The sequence below is a fragment of the Leuresthes tenuis genome, unplaced genomic scaffold, assembly GCF_036924035.1.
Source record: "Leuresthes tenuis unplaced genomic scaffold, fLeuTen1.0.hap1 SCAF_5, whole genome shotgun sequence".
Taxonomy (NCBI): Eukaryota; Metazoa; Chordata; class Actinopteri; order Atheriniformes; family Atherinopsidae; genus Leuresthes; species Leuresthes tenuis.
In genome coordinates, this window is record NW_027325359.1 from 32679345 (window position 1) to 32695885 (window position 16541).

The following is a 16541-nucleotide window of genomic DNA, read 5'->3' on the forward strand; positions in this document are numbered from 1 at the left end:
AAACGCACAAGGAAGGAATAAAACAGGCAGTAAACCTACACACAGAAACATAGAGATCCAAGTGACAAACACTTAGATTACAGCACAAACTATCTTTAAGTCACCATCACATAAAGCTTCATTTCATTTCATAAAACAACAACAGCTTATGTAGTCTGCTCATTAATTTCCAGGAGGTCCAGGAGGGGTTAAACACAAAAATATCAGAAGGCATTTCGCTGTCATGGTGATTTTTATTTAGAGTTCAGCTCCACAGAAAATATCTGCAGGTTCTGGTAACAACTCCAACAGAAAAAGACTGGAGGACTGTTTAAAACATGACCTAAACTGGCATTTACGGATTACTGTGCATGTCCCAGAGCTTTAAATTCATTCAATTAACAGGAAAAACATTAAACTTTCTAGTCTTAATCACTCCAACAGTCAAAGTCTGATTTATAGACTGATTTCTGATTTAAAGAGATTTAAACACGATTGAAACAAGAATCTTGAACCTGTAAAATGTCCACATGTCAGTTTTATAATGAGGAATGTATGCAAGTCAATGCACACCTAAACTAATTGTTCAAATGTAATTAATTGGTCATACCAGCCAGTTCTTACCCATTTCTCCACCTAATCTCGTCTCTAACCCGTTGACTATATTGGCATCGACTGCTTTCCTCAGGCTCACTCACATAATCGTGCTTCACAAAAACTTCTTACCTGCAAAGTGAGATGGCACAGTATGACTCATTATTGTTTAACTGGCACAAGAAAGCATGTTAACTACATGTAATATACTATATAACTGGGTGGACTGTGACTCGGTAACAGTGGTTGTCCTTTAACTGGTTGATGGGTGGTTTGACCCTCAGCTTTGGCCACACTTTGCTCCCAACTAACACACTAATAAGAGTGTTTTTGGGAATGAAACTCAAATTATAAACCTCTTTGTAGAACAGATAGAAGACCAAAATGAGTCTGGGTGGTATAATTGTGCATGATAAATGACCAAATTCACATATTGCCTTGTCATCATCATCATAATGTATCTAGATTTGATTCAATAACTGAGCTCCCATTTTTAAGCTTTCCCAAAATAAAGCCAGTAGCGCAGCCTCATATTCGTCACTGGATTGAACGTGGTGTGAGGATTTTAATCAGCCCTGTTAATAGAAGATAGAAGAAAGCTGCCTTTTGATTGAAGGAAAGCTTTTTCTGTTAACGAAGAGGAAACAGTGTGCTTTGGTACAGTTCAGTGTGCACATCAGAATGGCTGCAGATGAAAGCTGTGCATCACATTTTGGATTGGAGACTCTCGGAAGCTGCTTTCTGCTTCATGGTGGAGTCTCAGAGAGGATATCGTCTGCTTCAGTTTCAGCCACAGTCACACGTTCATCCGTTTCTGCATCAGACTTTGCTGTCTCTGAGTCCTTCCTACATCTATACACACAAACATGACACGAAACAGCGAGAAACCTTATCAGAAACCTCATGAAAAAGTTGTGCTACAGATTCTGAATGTTGTTTAAAGTTGTATAATCCTAAAAGACTCCAGCAGTGTGTGTTTATTCCCATCACCTAAACTCCTGGACAGTAAGTGGGCTGCACTCAGAGTTGATCGGCTCTTCCAGTCGGGTGGATCGGACCTGGCTCTGCCCTTCAGACATACCGTCCTCCGTCTGAAAGGGAGCAAACCGCTAATTAGAGCTTTACATGATGAAAGTTTGCATATTTCTTCTTCATGGCAGATATGACATGCAGTACCTGCACGGTGGTTGAAATAAGTGTCTTGTTCTGCATGCTGCCACTTTTGTAGATCTCCAGCAGGGTGTCATACTCACTCTTCAACTGATCAAAGTCACCCTGCAGCGTCTTCAACTGGACAAAACCGAAAAAAAGAGGATGTAGATGCATGTGGGTCGAGCTTCGACTGTGTCTGTATGAAATACCTGCAGCAGAGTCTGCTTGTGGGTTTGTTCCAGGTTGTCCCAGTTGCGACGCGGAACAACATCCCAGTACTCCGCCTTCATCGCGTTGAGCTGCTCCTGGGTTTTAGTCAGGTCTTCCCGACACACTTTAAGGGCAAGTTTCAGCTCCACAGAGTCCCTACAATCTTCTATGAAACCAAAATTAGAGTGGGACAGAACCTTATTGCTGTGGAAAACTGAGTCACCAGCTTGCCATCCCTGTAAATATTCATATTTTAAGAATTAAGCTTTTATGCTAAGACAAATTCCCAAAGGCTGTTGCTTCTCATTTGTGGTATAAATCTTTTTATTTACTGTAATTTACATTTATTAATTTATTCCAAAGTTATGGGATGGAATATTTAACATAGTATTCAACATGCTAAAATTCTGAGTCAGTTCGGAAGCTTTTGAGTGAAAACAGATATTTATAGTTTTGTTTACAGTTAAATCTGTTTATCTGAGCATTCAATTCCTCATCAGTAAGTCTGTAAAATGTGGCCTCACAGAGGCAGCTGTACCTGTGTTTTCATCTGCGGGGCGGTCCCTCATCGCAGAGCCCCCCGTCAGGTCACTGAGCTGCCAGATCAGCAGCTTGCGGGCATCACGCTCCTCCCTGTACTGCAGATACTGGTTGGACAGTTCTGACTGCAGATGGTCCACCTTCAGAGGAATGACAGATAAGGGGCTGACAAGCAAGATAATTACAATCTATCAACTTAACTGTCTGAACTGAATGGAGAACAACGCATGCTTTGGACGAAGCCATTGTCATGACTTCAGGACGTTAAACAGCGGGCACCACTGTCTGCATGGCCGTTTCTTTCTCCTTCGTGGCTTCGATGTCCTTCTGCAGCTGTTGCTTCTCCCGTTTCAAGGTCTCAATCTCAGTCTGCTCCTCTCCCCATCGTGCCTGAATCTTTCTGTCACATTCCTCGGTCATCAGCCTCAGGTGGGACCGCAGTGGCCCCAATTCTGCGATTTCATCCTGCTGATGAGCTGAAAAAATGAACAATCCAAGAAAAAGAAAATGCTGTAAAACTACAGGGTTGTATATTCAAATATATTTATATACAATATTCAATTTCTTGTTGTCAAAGATGCTTAAAAGAGAAGTCATGGTGTAAACCAAACGAACGGGACATACACGATCTAATTCTTCAGAGAACAGCAGCCACTTTGGTGCGATCTGCTTCAAAGACTTGGTTCTTTAAATCAGTCTAACATTGGATTTTATAGTTTTATTTACACTCTTTACAGCCAGTTCTGTTGTACAGCCTTATTTCTTTCAACTTGGTAAAATAAAGGTTCAAATTAATTCAAGTTTTTGGTGCATTTTAGAAAACTTTTGGGGAAATGGGTTTGTAGAGTTTACTTGTAGCCATACTGACCTAAAGTGTTTTCATATTCTGTTCTGATGGCAGAAAGAAGAGGTTGGTAGGTTCTGAAAGCACTGATGAAACAACCGAAGGTGTTGCGGTAGACCTGCAGTATTCAAAGACATCAAAGAAGTCAAACTCTGATGAGAATGTGCTGATATATCTTGTGGTTTATCATAAAAGGAAACATGGCACCTGCAGTTTCAGTTCCTGGAACTTTGGCTCCCGTGGGCTGATGGCATGCAGCTCCTTGTTCACATAACTCTCCAGCTGCATCAGGAGTGGAGGTTTTCTCCCTGAGTCTGCATACATGTAACTGCTTCCAGTCCAGCACAACTACAGGTTTATCACACACACACAATGCCACGATACCGACTTATCAGTGTCACCGGGAGAAGGGAGCAAGTATTCATGTTAACTAAAGTAAATGTATGAATATCAAGTCACTTAGATAAAAGTACTAATGATCATCGTAAATTATTACATCCTTTCAGTAGATCGCTACAACACTACTCCTGAACTAATTACCATTTTTATTATGATTTATATGTAGACATATAATTATATATAAAGCACAAAGTGACACCTTCACAAAGCTTAACTGTACAACAGTCCAGATCTTTATATAGTAAAAAATACAGTCCTGTGAAAGTCTAATTTCTTTATATATTACCAGGAAAATGAGAAAAATTTGCAGTTATTCAATGAAGCATTACAAAACTTTAATATAAATCCAGAATCTGAGGCTGAAACAGAGTTTGTTCAGTTCTCAGCAGCTTTAAAGTGAATATCTGGTCTGAGCTCCTTTATTCTCCAGCACAGCCTGAACCCTCTGAGACAAGCTTTCTGTCATTTCTTTAAGGAGTCTTCAGGAATAGTTCTCCAGGCTTCTTGAAGGACATCCCAAAGCTCTTCTTTGGATGTGGGCTGCCTTTTGTTCCGTTCTCTGTCAGATGATCCCACACTGCTTCAATAATGTTGAGGTCCGGGCTCTGGGGAGGATTCATCCCTCCATAAGACCTGTTGCCACTGATTTTCAGTCCACTTCTTGTGTCATTTGGCATAGCTCAGCCTTTTCTCCCTGTTTCCCTTCCTTAAGAACGGCTTCTTGACAGCCACCCTTCCATGGAGACCATTTCTGATGAGGCTTGGGCCAACAGTAGATGGATCAGCTGAAGGTCCAGATGCATCTCTCAGGTCCTGTCAGGTCACAGCTGGATTTTTTCCTCTTTCTTAAGGACATCACTTTCAGATCCTGTTCATCTGCTGTAGATAGTTTTTTAGGCCTGACACTTCTTCTTTTGTCCTCCACTTGTCCAGTTTCCTCAAATGTTTTAAGGACACACTGCACACCATGCTGAGATATGCCAAGTTTTCAGCTAATAGCTCTTTGGGAATCACCTTGTTGCTGCAGAAATCCTATTTTCTGTCTGTCAAACTGTGTTATCTTTGCTGTTTTTGTGATTGCAACAACAAGCCTGTTTCCCTTTAAGGAAAACGAAAAGCTATGACAGTGTGTTGGAGATTAAACTGGCTAAAATGAGCAAAAAAGACACCATTTCCATTACTTTTACTCCTGTCACAGAGCTATTCTCAGTTCAATTTGCCACCAGTGAAATGAGTTCCTTTTATACCTTTAGATTCCACGTGATAATAAGCTATATAATGACCAGTATTATCATGTCAATACAAATTATCAAAATAATGTTTTTGCAACTTAAAACAAGCTTAATCTAAATCAGGAGATTCCAATTTTCATCCTGAAACCTGGCATTTAATTAAGACCCCTGAATGACCTAAAGATACCATTCAAAACAGGTTATTTATTATGTTATCTGTTATATGTCTGTTATCTGTTATATGAATGGATGATATGCTTGAATGGCTCATAGGTCAGAGTTAAGTGGAGTTAACTGGACTGAAAATGAGTGAAAACTCAGTCAAAGAAAAGCTTTGAAAGATCTTCAGAAAACCTGGAGATCTATTGCATCAACTTTTATTTGGCAGGCATCTGCAAATGCTTGAGTTATCAATTTAACACAAGCATGACTGAAATTGTTTCAGGCTGGTTGACCCTGCACCTGCTCTGCTCACCTTTCTCGTGGAACAAGTTTGGACTGAAATATCAGCAGCTCTTTCATCTCTTTCCTCTGTCGTTTGGACGGGGAAGTTTTTCAGACTGTGGTCATATGCGAGTCTGAAATAAAACAAAACAAAAACTGACGTCATTATCAGAGTAATTTAATGTTCGCTGTACGTCAGTCCCTGAATAACTTGCCTTTGTTTTTGTGACCGTGTTAAAGGAGGAAGTTTTACATCTTTGTTTGGAGACATCTCTTTCTACCACATGGAAGTTAAATGACAGTAAAATACGCTCTGTCTTTATTCTGTAATGCTGTTGGCGCCGCTCAGCTGACCGTTGACGTTAGCATAGCGGAACGCAGTGTTGTAGCCCTGTTTCCATGGTGACGGGTGCTGGACTATGTAGGAAGACCCCACGTAGTAGTCCGCGGCGCGCCTAATAAGTTTGGTTGTAGCGAAAACTTTTATTTTATTTTTCTTAAACGGGCAACACCGGCTATTGACTTTGACCAGTGCAAATAGGAAACATGGTTTATCTTTGATAAGATTCATCTACTTTAACAATATGTGAACAGATATGACAGCAGAAAACTTAAATAACTTAAAAATAACTTTAAAGAACAAACAAATTAATAGAAGTTTAATGATTTATAATGATATATCATCAGTTTGTTATTTTTTTCTGCATACAGAGCGTTGTAACTATGTTTTGACTTATAACAAATAATGTGTAATATTATTAATATTAATAGAATTGCTATTATCATTATTATGGCTGTGGTTGTTGTTGATTTTTTTCCCCAAATTTCTATGTGATAGTCCTTTAAAATGTCCTTTATGTGCACTTATTGTTTTTATAGTTGTTATCTTATCATTTTTTATTTTTCAGCACTTTGGTGAGTGGTAGTTGTTTTCAAAGTTCTTTATGAACAAACTTAATAGTTATAATAGTTCTTCATCTCTCATTAGTATGAATTTCCCCAACAAATAGTTATATCAACTGTACAAATAAAGATAAAATATAATAAAACAAAATAAAACCTTCGATTTTTTTCCTTGAACATCCCCAGAATATGCATTATTGTTTTCTAACAATACCTTTCTGAGCATGCACAAACGTTACACTTTTGCTTTTATGCGTAATTAACATTGATTTTAATGCTTTATTTTATTTTCATCCAGTTGGAAATGAAAATACAGAACATACTTTGAAATAAATTCTAAATGGAAAGCATCTAAACTACATTTCCGAGCTTCTTTTCAGGGTGGAAAGCCCTGGTCCACGGTGACAGCCTGTGTAGTCATTTCTAGATATATTAGCATAAAGGCGACCGAACTACAGTACCCACACAGCACTGTTCCAGCCTTCAGTACATTCTGCTGCTTATCCGGGGATGTCACACCGCTGCTATTTTCTCCCCTCAGCCCTTCTCACTCTCAACCTACAGCTCCAGCGGACTAACACGGGGCTTTGGATAGAAACAAACCGACAGTAAGACGCCAAACGGAGGCCGAAAATGGCAGAGCTCGGCGCGGGAAGCCTGCCGTTAGGAGATCCTGCTTTTAATTACCAGGAGCACGAACTGAACGAGCGGCTGAAACGGCTCTACCCGGCTGTAAACGAGGAAGAGACCCCGTTACCCCGCTCCTGGAGCCCCAAGGATAAATACAGCTACATCGGGCTGTCACAGAACAACCTGCGGGTCCATTACAAAGGTTAGAGAGCTGCCGCATCCCGGATGGGTCACAACAGCAGAGGTCTCAGCTCAAATCTGTCACTGCGTTGTTGTTGCGGAGGGGGTCACACTCACACGCATATAAATACACACACACACGCGCACGCACACAATATGCGATTATGTTGACTGTGTATGTGTGTGTGCAGCCTGGTAAATCTAGTCTGAGCTGCCTCTGCTGTCCTTGCTTTGTTCAGAGGAATGCCCAAATGGGTGACAGTTACCTCGTTAACCCTGTCAGTAGGTCTTCCCACCAACAAACTGAAAGCCCCCCTCAACAACATGGCACTCTTTGTTTATTTACTGTTTATATTTGTTAGCAGGGAACTTACTGTACATCTGACATTCTCTACAGTTGGTGCTGGAGTTGGCTCTACCAGTAAGCTAACTAATAGTGTTTAACACACAGTAGCGTGCTAACACAATGCTGCCTCTTAAGCAAATATAGCAGCAGTTAACTAGCCTCGTAGCTAACTAGCTAGCGTAGCTAACCTAGCTGTTTCTTCTGACTCATATCGCCTTGAAAACAGTAGGCTACAAGATGGACACGGCCCAAACTTGTTGTTAACCTTTCAACAATGCGGGGCCGACTAGTAGTGGCGTTCAGTTTTTCACCAGCAAAACAGAATAAAACTGTCATTGTTGTATTTTCTCGCGTGATTTCAGTTGCTGTGTTCTAGAGGTCTTTTCCAGAAATCATTTTTTTCTAGCCAGCCTGGAACCAACGGGTCCGGCTCCATTCAGATCTGCGTGTGCGTAACAACGGCTCTTCGGGTCCAGTCTCCAGCTGTGACAGAGGAGGCCTCTGCGCAAAGCATTAGGCCACATCTTGTAGTAAATCCGATGTATCGACACAGTCTGGCATTTTAACAATGACAGCAACTGCACGGCGCAGTTAGCCGCCTCATTCACTGCTGAAGGCTGTCAGCTGGGCTTTTAGCCATCAGAATATGCCCACCTCCTCAATCAAAACAAGGTGACATCTGTATGTTTAGACACGTCCTTGCTTGGATGTTTTCTGTCAGGACAGCCCCTTGGAAGGATGTAAATAAAATCAACATAAATGCCACCTTGGGGGCTGTTTGCATCGGTGATACAGGCTCAAAGGCTTAAAGGTGAATATCAGCTCAGTATTTTCAAGATTCTCTCAGCCAGCTTGAACCCACTGATCATGGAATGAATAATTGATCAACTCACAGCTGATGAATTGAATACTGGCCCACATTCAGCATATTGTGGTGTGGGTTAATTATGAACATTAATGATTAGACAAATGACAGTTTGAGTGAAGGTTGTTTAATAAGTGTTTTTTTTTTTTTTCTGTATTCTGTCCAGAATCATCCGTTCACGTCTCACAGCTGTGCTGCTGGAACAGAGGGATCTATGGCTAAAGATAAATCATGTCATTTCATGCTGAGATTATGTAGGACATTGAGTCTTTCTGTCTGTAGAAAGTGCAGAGATTAAGTGACACAGCACAATTGTTAAGGGATGACACATTAATAGATCTATTCTGGAGAGCACAGGGTATTTTTCTCCTCCTGGTTGCTCCAGCACTTGCTCTGTTACCTCACCCTCGTGGTTTCGATGCTATTTTGACCAGTGTGCCAATTTTCTCTGTTCAAGGCCACAGAGTGTCTACCTAGACCTAATGCAGATTTATCTCGCCTGTCTCAGCAGCAACAAGGAAACAAATACGATCACCGCAACACATTTAAACAAATATGACTTTGCACCAAAATGATACTGCAAGTGACGGCTGTAATTTAAAAAACTGAGACCCAGGAAGACTCCTTTATCAGGATGGAAAGCTCATTTAAATACTGATGTGAGACATTTATCTACGGAGTTGTTTTGGGCCCTTTAAAAGTACTCATTTAATTCTAATATGGCTGCACCTTCAAACACAACCAACCTGTTTAGTGGCTTCATTAGGAAACATCTAATAGAATTAGGTTGTCTGAGATTTATTCTTATTCTTATTCTTGCTGTTTTGTTGTTTATTACTGCTTTACTGGATATATTTTATAACACATTCACATCACATTCATATTACACCTGTTAGAAAATATCAATTCAGTTCTTTCTCCACACATCGATTAAACCTCTATGAATGTATTTCTGTTTATTTATATGGAGCCTCATGATCCAGCAGCTTGTAGCAGCAGCTAAGTGAAAAACTAAGTGAACCCCTGATCCAGCAGCTTGTAGCAGCAGCAGCTAAGTGAAAAACTAAGTGAACCCCTGATCCAGCAGCTTGTAGCAGCAGCAGCTAAGTGAAAAACTAAGTGAACCCCTGATCCAGCAGCTTGTAGCAGCAGCAGCTAAGTGAAAAACTAAGTGAACCCCTGATCCAGCAGCTTGTAGCAGCAGCTAAGTGAAAAACTAAGTGAACCCCTGATCCAGCAGCTTGTAGCAGCAGCAGCTAAGTGAAAAACTAAGTGAACCCCTGATCCAGCAGCTTGTAGCAGCAGCTAAGTGAAAAACTAAGTGAACCCCTGATCCAGCAGCTTGTAGCAGCAGTGAGCTGCAGTAATGGTTTCCTGTGGGACGTTATCAGTCTCTCTCATGGTTCTGGAGGAATCTCGGCCCACTCTTCTCTCCAGCGTTGCTTCAGCTCATTGAGGTTTGCAGCTTTGGTTTCTGCACAGCTCTCTTAAGGTCCCACCACAGCATTTCAGTCAGGCTGAGGTCTGGACTCTGACTGGACCATTGCAACACCTTGATTCTTTTCTTTTTCACACATTCTGCTGTAGATCTGCTGCTGTGTTTGGGATCTTTGTCCTGTTGATGAGCCAGTTTCAGCCCAGCTTTAGCTGTGGGACAGATGGCCTCACATTTGACTCTAGAATACTTTGGTATCCAGAGGAGTTCATGGTGGACTCAATGACTGCAAGGTGCCCAGGTCCTGTGGCTGCAGAACAAGCCCAGATCATCAGCCCTCCACCACCGTGCTTGACAGCTGGTATGAGGTGTTTGTGCTGATATGCTGTGTTTGGTTTCCTCCAAACGTGCTGCTGTGCATTATGACCAAACATCTCCACTTTGCTCTGGTCTGTCCAAAGGACATTGTTCCAGAAGTCTTGAGCTTTGTTCAGATGCAGCTTTGCAAACCTAAGCTGTGCTGCCATGTTCTTTTTAGAGAGAAGAGGCTTTCTCCTGCAGCCCTTCCAAACAAGCCATCCTTGTTCAGTCTTTTTCTAACTGTGCTGTCATGACCTTTAACCTTTAACATGCTAACTGAAGCCTGTAGAGTCTGAGATGTAGCTCTGGGCTTTTTCACCTTGGGGTGAACTTGCTGGGACGTCCACTCCTGGGAAGATTGACAGCTGTCCTGAATGTTTTCCACTTGTGAATAATCTTTCTCTCTGTAGAATGATGGACTCCAGATAGTCTGGAAATGGCCTTATAACCCTTCCCAGATTAATGGGCAGCAACAGCTGCTTCTCTGAGATCATTGCTGATGTCTTTCCTCCTTGGCATCGTGTTAACACACACCTGAAAACTGACAGAACTTCTGCTTTTATAGAGCTGCTCACACTGACTGATGATCAGTGAATCAGAGCATTGATCAGCAGCTCCTGGCTGCTACTTAAACACTTAGTCACAGCAGTAAAGATGGACTTTCGCAGTTTGGATTTATTAAATACTGTAGATAATGACTCAGTGTCATACGTGGTATTGTTTTTATATCCCGACACGTTAAACCTTAGACTTGAGTTTTTTCCTTCTTCTTTCACACGGCTGTAACATAATGTTGGTGAATCAAGCAGGAGAGGAAAACTCCGTGCTCAGTATTTAGACCAGGAGGTTTGGAAAAACAGAGCTCTCTGTTTTGGCAGGTTGATATTTGTTGGGACCACAGAAGTCACTTTTTGGGAAGCTTTCATTCAAAGTAAAGTGATGAGTTGTCGACCCGTCAGCCTCAGTAACTTCTCCCTGTCGGTCTTACCCCCAGCAGATACTGTTGCTGTGGAACGTGCACAATTCGTTGTTCTTCTGATTCACAGCTCAGCATGTCTCACAGAGACAAACATACACTGAGGAGGGCCAATCAAATCTGAGGAGACTCAGAGACATGAAGCCAAACAAGTGTCCTTCACTCGACTGTTTTAGCACACAGCTGATAATACCATACAAATTGCTAATTTTAGATAAACCTTGCTCCTGATCGCTGACCCTGAGAAGTTAGCCCCACCCTGCCGAACGATGGGATCATTTTCTGAGGTTTGTTGAACGGGTTTCACGTGGGATTTTCAGACTTTCACTGCTGCTGAACCGAAGTGGAAAACGCTCCTTGATGGGGTTGACTGAGGTGTTCAAAACATTAGCGTTAGCATTAGCCTTCGACTGGAAAACTAAGGAGCAACCTGCAGCTCTGTTGCAATCTGCTGCTGCGTGTTTGCAACTCTCCATCACCTTGTTGCAGCCATTTTCTTTCTTGAACTTGTCCATGAAGTTATGTTTCCCTGAGTTCTTTGGAGCGTCTGGATACCCCAAAGCAGACTCTTTTGTCTGCGTAATAGATGGATGTGTTCATATGTTGCTCAGTGAGACTTTCATTGACCCTCAGAGATGGAGTAAACTCGATGTTTTCTAGTTTCCCAGCTGACTGGTAAAGCTAGCAACTAGTTGGAAACATTACGGGATATTTAGCAACTAAAGAAAAACACATTTTCCAGAGCACAGAAATACGATCAATAAATGATGAAACGGAAGGTGAATATTGGACTTAAATCATCATGTAGCTGAAGACACGACCTAAAAAGCAGGTCTGTGTCTGCTATGTTTGCCCCTGTAACGGTTTAACTTGTGGTCAGAGTTAATTCCAAATCCAGTGGGGATACTGAGTCACTGACCCTCACTCACACATCTGATATAGTGAAGCCAACAGAGCTGCATCATCTGCAGAAACATGACGTGCGAACCCGAGGGACTGGACTGGACACGGGCTGTGCCTTCTGAAGTCATCATCCGCACAGAAAGACAAACTGCCAGGAATGAACACCGGCTTTGGTCCTTTTATAAGGACCTAAATGCTCACAGTTGCAGGCCCGGTGGCCCAAAAAGCTGCCCCCAAAATGGCCGGACGAGCTTCTCTCTGCTAATCACAGCCCTACTTTGAGGGGCAATCAAAAGATACTGCAAGGTGTGAAATTAAGTATTTTATGCTAGAAGTTAGAAACATTTTCCGTGTGCTTACCAGTGTTTACAAGCTGTTTTGGGGGGATTGTTTTTGGCTGCTGTCCACCATTGTCCAGCGTGGCTTCTCTGCATTTACCTCCTGCCTCAGCAACTTCTTTTAAACCACATCTTTGTTACATTAGCTTCTGAACTATCAGCGTTTGAATTCAAACAGTCTTAGATGCTCGAATGCTTTGGGTTCATCATAAATCAGCAGAAAATGTTTCCGACAAGGTTTAACCTCCAGAAAACCTCTAAAAAAGGCACAAAAAGCCACTTCCAGGTTGATCAAGCTTCAGGCTTCTGCTGATGCTCTTTTCTGCTCACACACGAGGTTGGAAGCTTTGATCGATATGGCTTCCTGTAAGTAACTCAGCCTGTTATCCAGCACCATATTCAATCCTAAATGCAGGAGGATAAACCAGCACAAGATGTAAGAAACTGCATAAGGAACCAAGTCTCAATCTTACATGTTTGGGACCCTGTGTAAGAAATCTATCTCCTTCTTTTTCTGCGCTTCCAGAAGGAGCAGACGGTTAAAACCCTGGGGCTTTTAAGTCCATATATGACTAAGACGGAGGACAGCTGTGGCTCTGGAGATTGAGTGGATTCTATTGTTGCATAGTTGATGGTTTGATTCCCAGACTTTGCTTGTTTACATTTTGTAGAATCTCCCAGAAAGACTTCAAACCCACATTGCTCCCTGTTACGAACCCTTCATGTTCTTGCCATAGTTCGTCTTTTAAGGGAGAATGTCATGTGAAAATAGTCCAGTTTCAGCTCATCGACTGAGAAACGTTGGTGTTGTTACATCCCAAAGTAAAAGGAATGAGAAGAACGGTGTTAATCATTCACAGGATGAACATGATCTGCTAGAAAAGGTTAATGAGGTGCAAGTGTGCCTCTGAAACTATAACACGCCTTATTATCTCACTAATAAGGTTACTTTCCAGAGAAAGTTCAGTCATTTTGCTTTCAGTTACATGCTTTTAAACATTTATCCTTGATGCAAAGGCTTAAATGATTTGGATCGCTCGCTGCATCCTGACCACAGCAGCGAGCTTCTGGCACAATTCTGGTTGGATATTTTCCTCTCATCTGCAGTTTGTTGCTGTCCTGGACCCAGTTTTTGACTTTGACAGAGTCCTTCAGACCCCTTCTTTCAGAGCAGGGCTTTCTCCCTGTAGATCGTGACACTGGGCATGGTCACGTGCACAGCTGAGTCGAGCTACTGTCAGCTGCTCGCTTGAGTTGGCCGTTTAACTGGACCATTGTTCTTGTACCAGTACGTGTGTCAGTGCTGTGGACTGTATGAGGACATGTTCTGCCACTTGGAGCAGCTTTATTGCACAGTTTTGAGTCGAGCTGAGCTTGATTTTGAGAAGACTAACGTGTTTAAATGCTGTGTTTAAGTCCAGTCTAAGTTGGACTAAAGCATCCAGTAACCGTGGTTACTGGTGTACCAGGAGCCTCCGGTTTCACCAGACTTTGTGGTTGTTGGGTGTTTCTCGTCAGGCACTTTGGGTCTTCTTACACACCTTGTCAAAGCAGCTGCACCCGCCCAATATCCTGTATTTACATGAACTTGTTTGAACTGATGGTCTTGGAACCTGCAGTTGTTTAGGAATAACTTTGAGAGACATTCCTGACTTGTGTAGGTTTATGATCCTCGTTCTCTGATCAGCTCTGAGCTTTGCTGGCTGTGTTGGTTCGTTCTGACCACGGACAAAAAGTAAAGAGGCTTCGGTTCTGGAAAGTGTTTCTATTTCTCAGCCCAAAACATTTTGGATCACTGACTGACGTATGTTAACAGTTCGGATAAAATCCCTTCATGGCTGTGACATTCATGATGTAACCTGTTGCCTTCGCACTGGACAGATGCTGGAGCTTGTGGGGTCACGATAGTAGATCTAATGAGAGTCGTGGTGTTATTTGATCAGATGAACCAAAGAGAAACCGCCTCACCTAAACTAAAACTGTACTCACTGTAAACATGGGAATGATTCTGTCCTCGTCTTTAAAGGGGCCATTTTTCAGATGCAGTGATAGAGCAGCTAACCCAGCAGCCCCCACCTCACCCTCATGTGGAAACATCACACAGAATCAAGATCATCACCGCGTAGAGCCTGTGTTTTATGAACATGAACCAGAACAGAGGGCCAGAGAGGGGGGTCTTTAGATATGATCTGCTCTGTCTTTCTTCTTGCCCAGTGTTTCCAGATGTTATATTTGATGGCACACTGTAAACAATGTCACATTTGTGTTTACCTTGAAGCAACACTGGGCTGTAACGCTGTTTAAATGGCGCCCGGCCTCAGCTGCAGTGGATGCAGTAAACATCCAGACACACTCTTACATTTTACCGTGACTTTGACTAAGAGGCAAGAGAAGTACATTGAGAGCAGAAGGTCACTGGTTTGGTTCCCAGGCCAGCCGTCCGTCTCTGTGGAAAAGCCTTCGAGCAAGTCACACAACACCCCCCAAATGACTCCGCTGTAACCGCAACTGCTCTGCGGGTGTGTTCACTTCTTCTAGTGCGTGTGCACGAGTGTATTAAATGTGGAATTCCTGAGCGACACCTCGTTGGCAGTGAAAGGTTTTCTTCTTCTTTTCTGTTTTTTGTGTAGCTGTTTGTTTGATTTTGAACGTCAAAGTGTTTGGAGGCTTCAGAAAACACATTTTCCCAGAAATCTCTCGTATCAGAACGGTTATTTTTGGTAAAATGAGACCACAATTTGGTTGCTTGGCACCAAAGTGGAAGAAATAGTTGCGTTTGAGCGGCACCGGATGAAAATGACCCGCCATGATGACGACGCTGAGGATGATGTGATACTATTCAATCTTCTGCAGGATGAAGCAGAGGGCAACGCGCCGCTGGGAGCTTTGTTGTGCTTGCTGCTATTGAACTGATAGATTTTGCACTTTTGCTCGTGCAGTGGTCAAAGATGGAGCCCGGGGTGGGATTATTGATGTTCCAGTAAACATTTAAGGTCTTGCACTGATGTTGGTGAAGAAGAGCAGGAGTTTAACCTTTAGACCTTCGACCTGTGGTGGTCTGCCACATGGACAGCTGTTTCTCAGAGGACTAGTTTGTCTTAATCCACAAAAACTCCACCCTGGGATGTTTATTTAAATGAAGCAGCCAGTGGAGGGTTAATTTCCCTGTGACTCTATCTCACCTTTGAATGCAGACTTTGAAACCCAACTCAGACATTTAATTGTATCTGTGCTGTTGTAAAGAGGCCTGCTGACTTTCTGAAGACTTATAAAGACTTATAAAGCTGCCGTTGTGGATCATACAATCAGAAGCAAACACACAACATGAACATGCCCAGGCATGTTGGTGACGTGCACAGACATGTAATGACACAGCTCTGCACCACAGCAGATTGAACTGGGAGAAATGGGAGTTAATCAAAATCATTTTTCCCCTCATATACATGTATTGATAGGCGGAAAATGTGCATATTTCATGTAATACTAACGTAATGAGCTAATGTGGCAAGTTCAGGAGTTCTGAGAAGTCACTGCCAGCACAAACGTTAAATTTTAGTAATATTTAATGACAGAGCAGAACACTGAGCTCAGATTTAGTCAACAGCATGTTTGGTAGCAACTGTATGTCCTGTATGACGGTGGCTGAGGCTGCCCGGCTCGTGTGGCTCACGTGCGCACAAAAAACAGCCTCAAGGTGTCTGCTGACAACCAGCTGCTTCGTTTAGGGTTACAGCCTATCTGCATTTCATACATGCACTCAGCACGCAGCGGATTGTTATGTATCAGAACAGGTGAGCGCAGTCAATGGACTGATGGCATGTAACAGAAAGAGATTCACATGCTTCCTGTAGAGCCTAGATTGAAGTTATACAACACTCCAGTGAACACAGGCTCTCTCATAACCCGGGGGATTGCATAAGCAGCCATCTGAATATAGAGTGACACACAGTAATGACTGCTGTGCTTGAGTTAAATTGGTCCAGACAGAAAACAGGAGCCTCGTGGCCCCATTGTTCACATCTTTACTACAGACAGTGAGTCTTTTACCTTTACATTCATGATCTCATTACTGGAGACACATCTTTACAAAAGTATAGATCACTGGAGGAAAATCAGTCCTCTGTGAGCTTAATCTACGTTGGACCGACCTCTGATTTAATTGTGTTGTAGGTTCCAGCACAATAAGTCAGGGTTTGGGTTGGTAAAAGGTT

General features: G+C 42.4%; 2 protein-coding genes across 2 annotated transcripts in view; one reads left to right on the forward strand and one right to left on the reverse strand.

The window, feature by feature from the left end:
• Positions 1 to 906: 906 nt before the first annotated feature.
• On the reverse strand, positions 907 to 5742 carry tsnaxip1 (translin-associated factor X interacting protein 1). Its single transcript, XM_072385300.1, has 10 exons — positions 5610 to 5742; positions 5426 to 5528; positions 3527 to 3667; positions 3344 to 3437; positions 2755 to 2951; positions 2474 to 2615; positions 1935 to 2101; positions 1750 to 1863; positions 1564 to 1664; positions 907 to 1425 (listed from the first exon to the last, which is right to left on the reverse strand). The coding sequence occupies exons 1-10, from the start codon at positions 5663 to 5665 to the stop codon at positions 1320 to 1322; spliced, it is 1221 nt and encodes a 406-aa protein (XP_072241401.1). The 5' UTR covers positions 5666 to 5742; the 3' UTR covers positions 907 to 1319.
• A 1011-nt stretch (positions 5743 to 6753) lies between these two features.
• The window catches only part of ranbp10 (RAN binding protein 10), a 39393-nt gene continuing 29605 nt past the window's right edge, over positions 6754 to 16541 (forward strand). Inside the window, exon 1 of the mRNA XM_072386687.1 lies at positions 6754 to 7129. Coding sequence (XP_072242788.1) covers positions 6931 to 7129 — 199 coding nt within the window. The 5' untranslated portion in view covers positions 6754 to 6930. The remainder of the gene's footprint in view (positions 7130 to 16541) is intronic.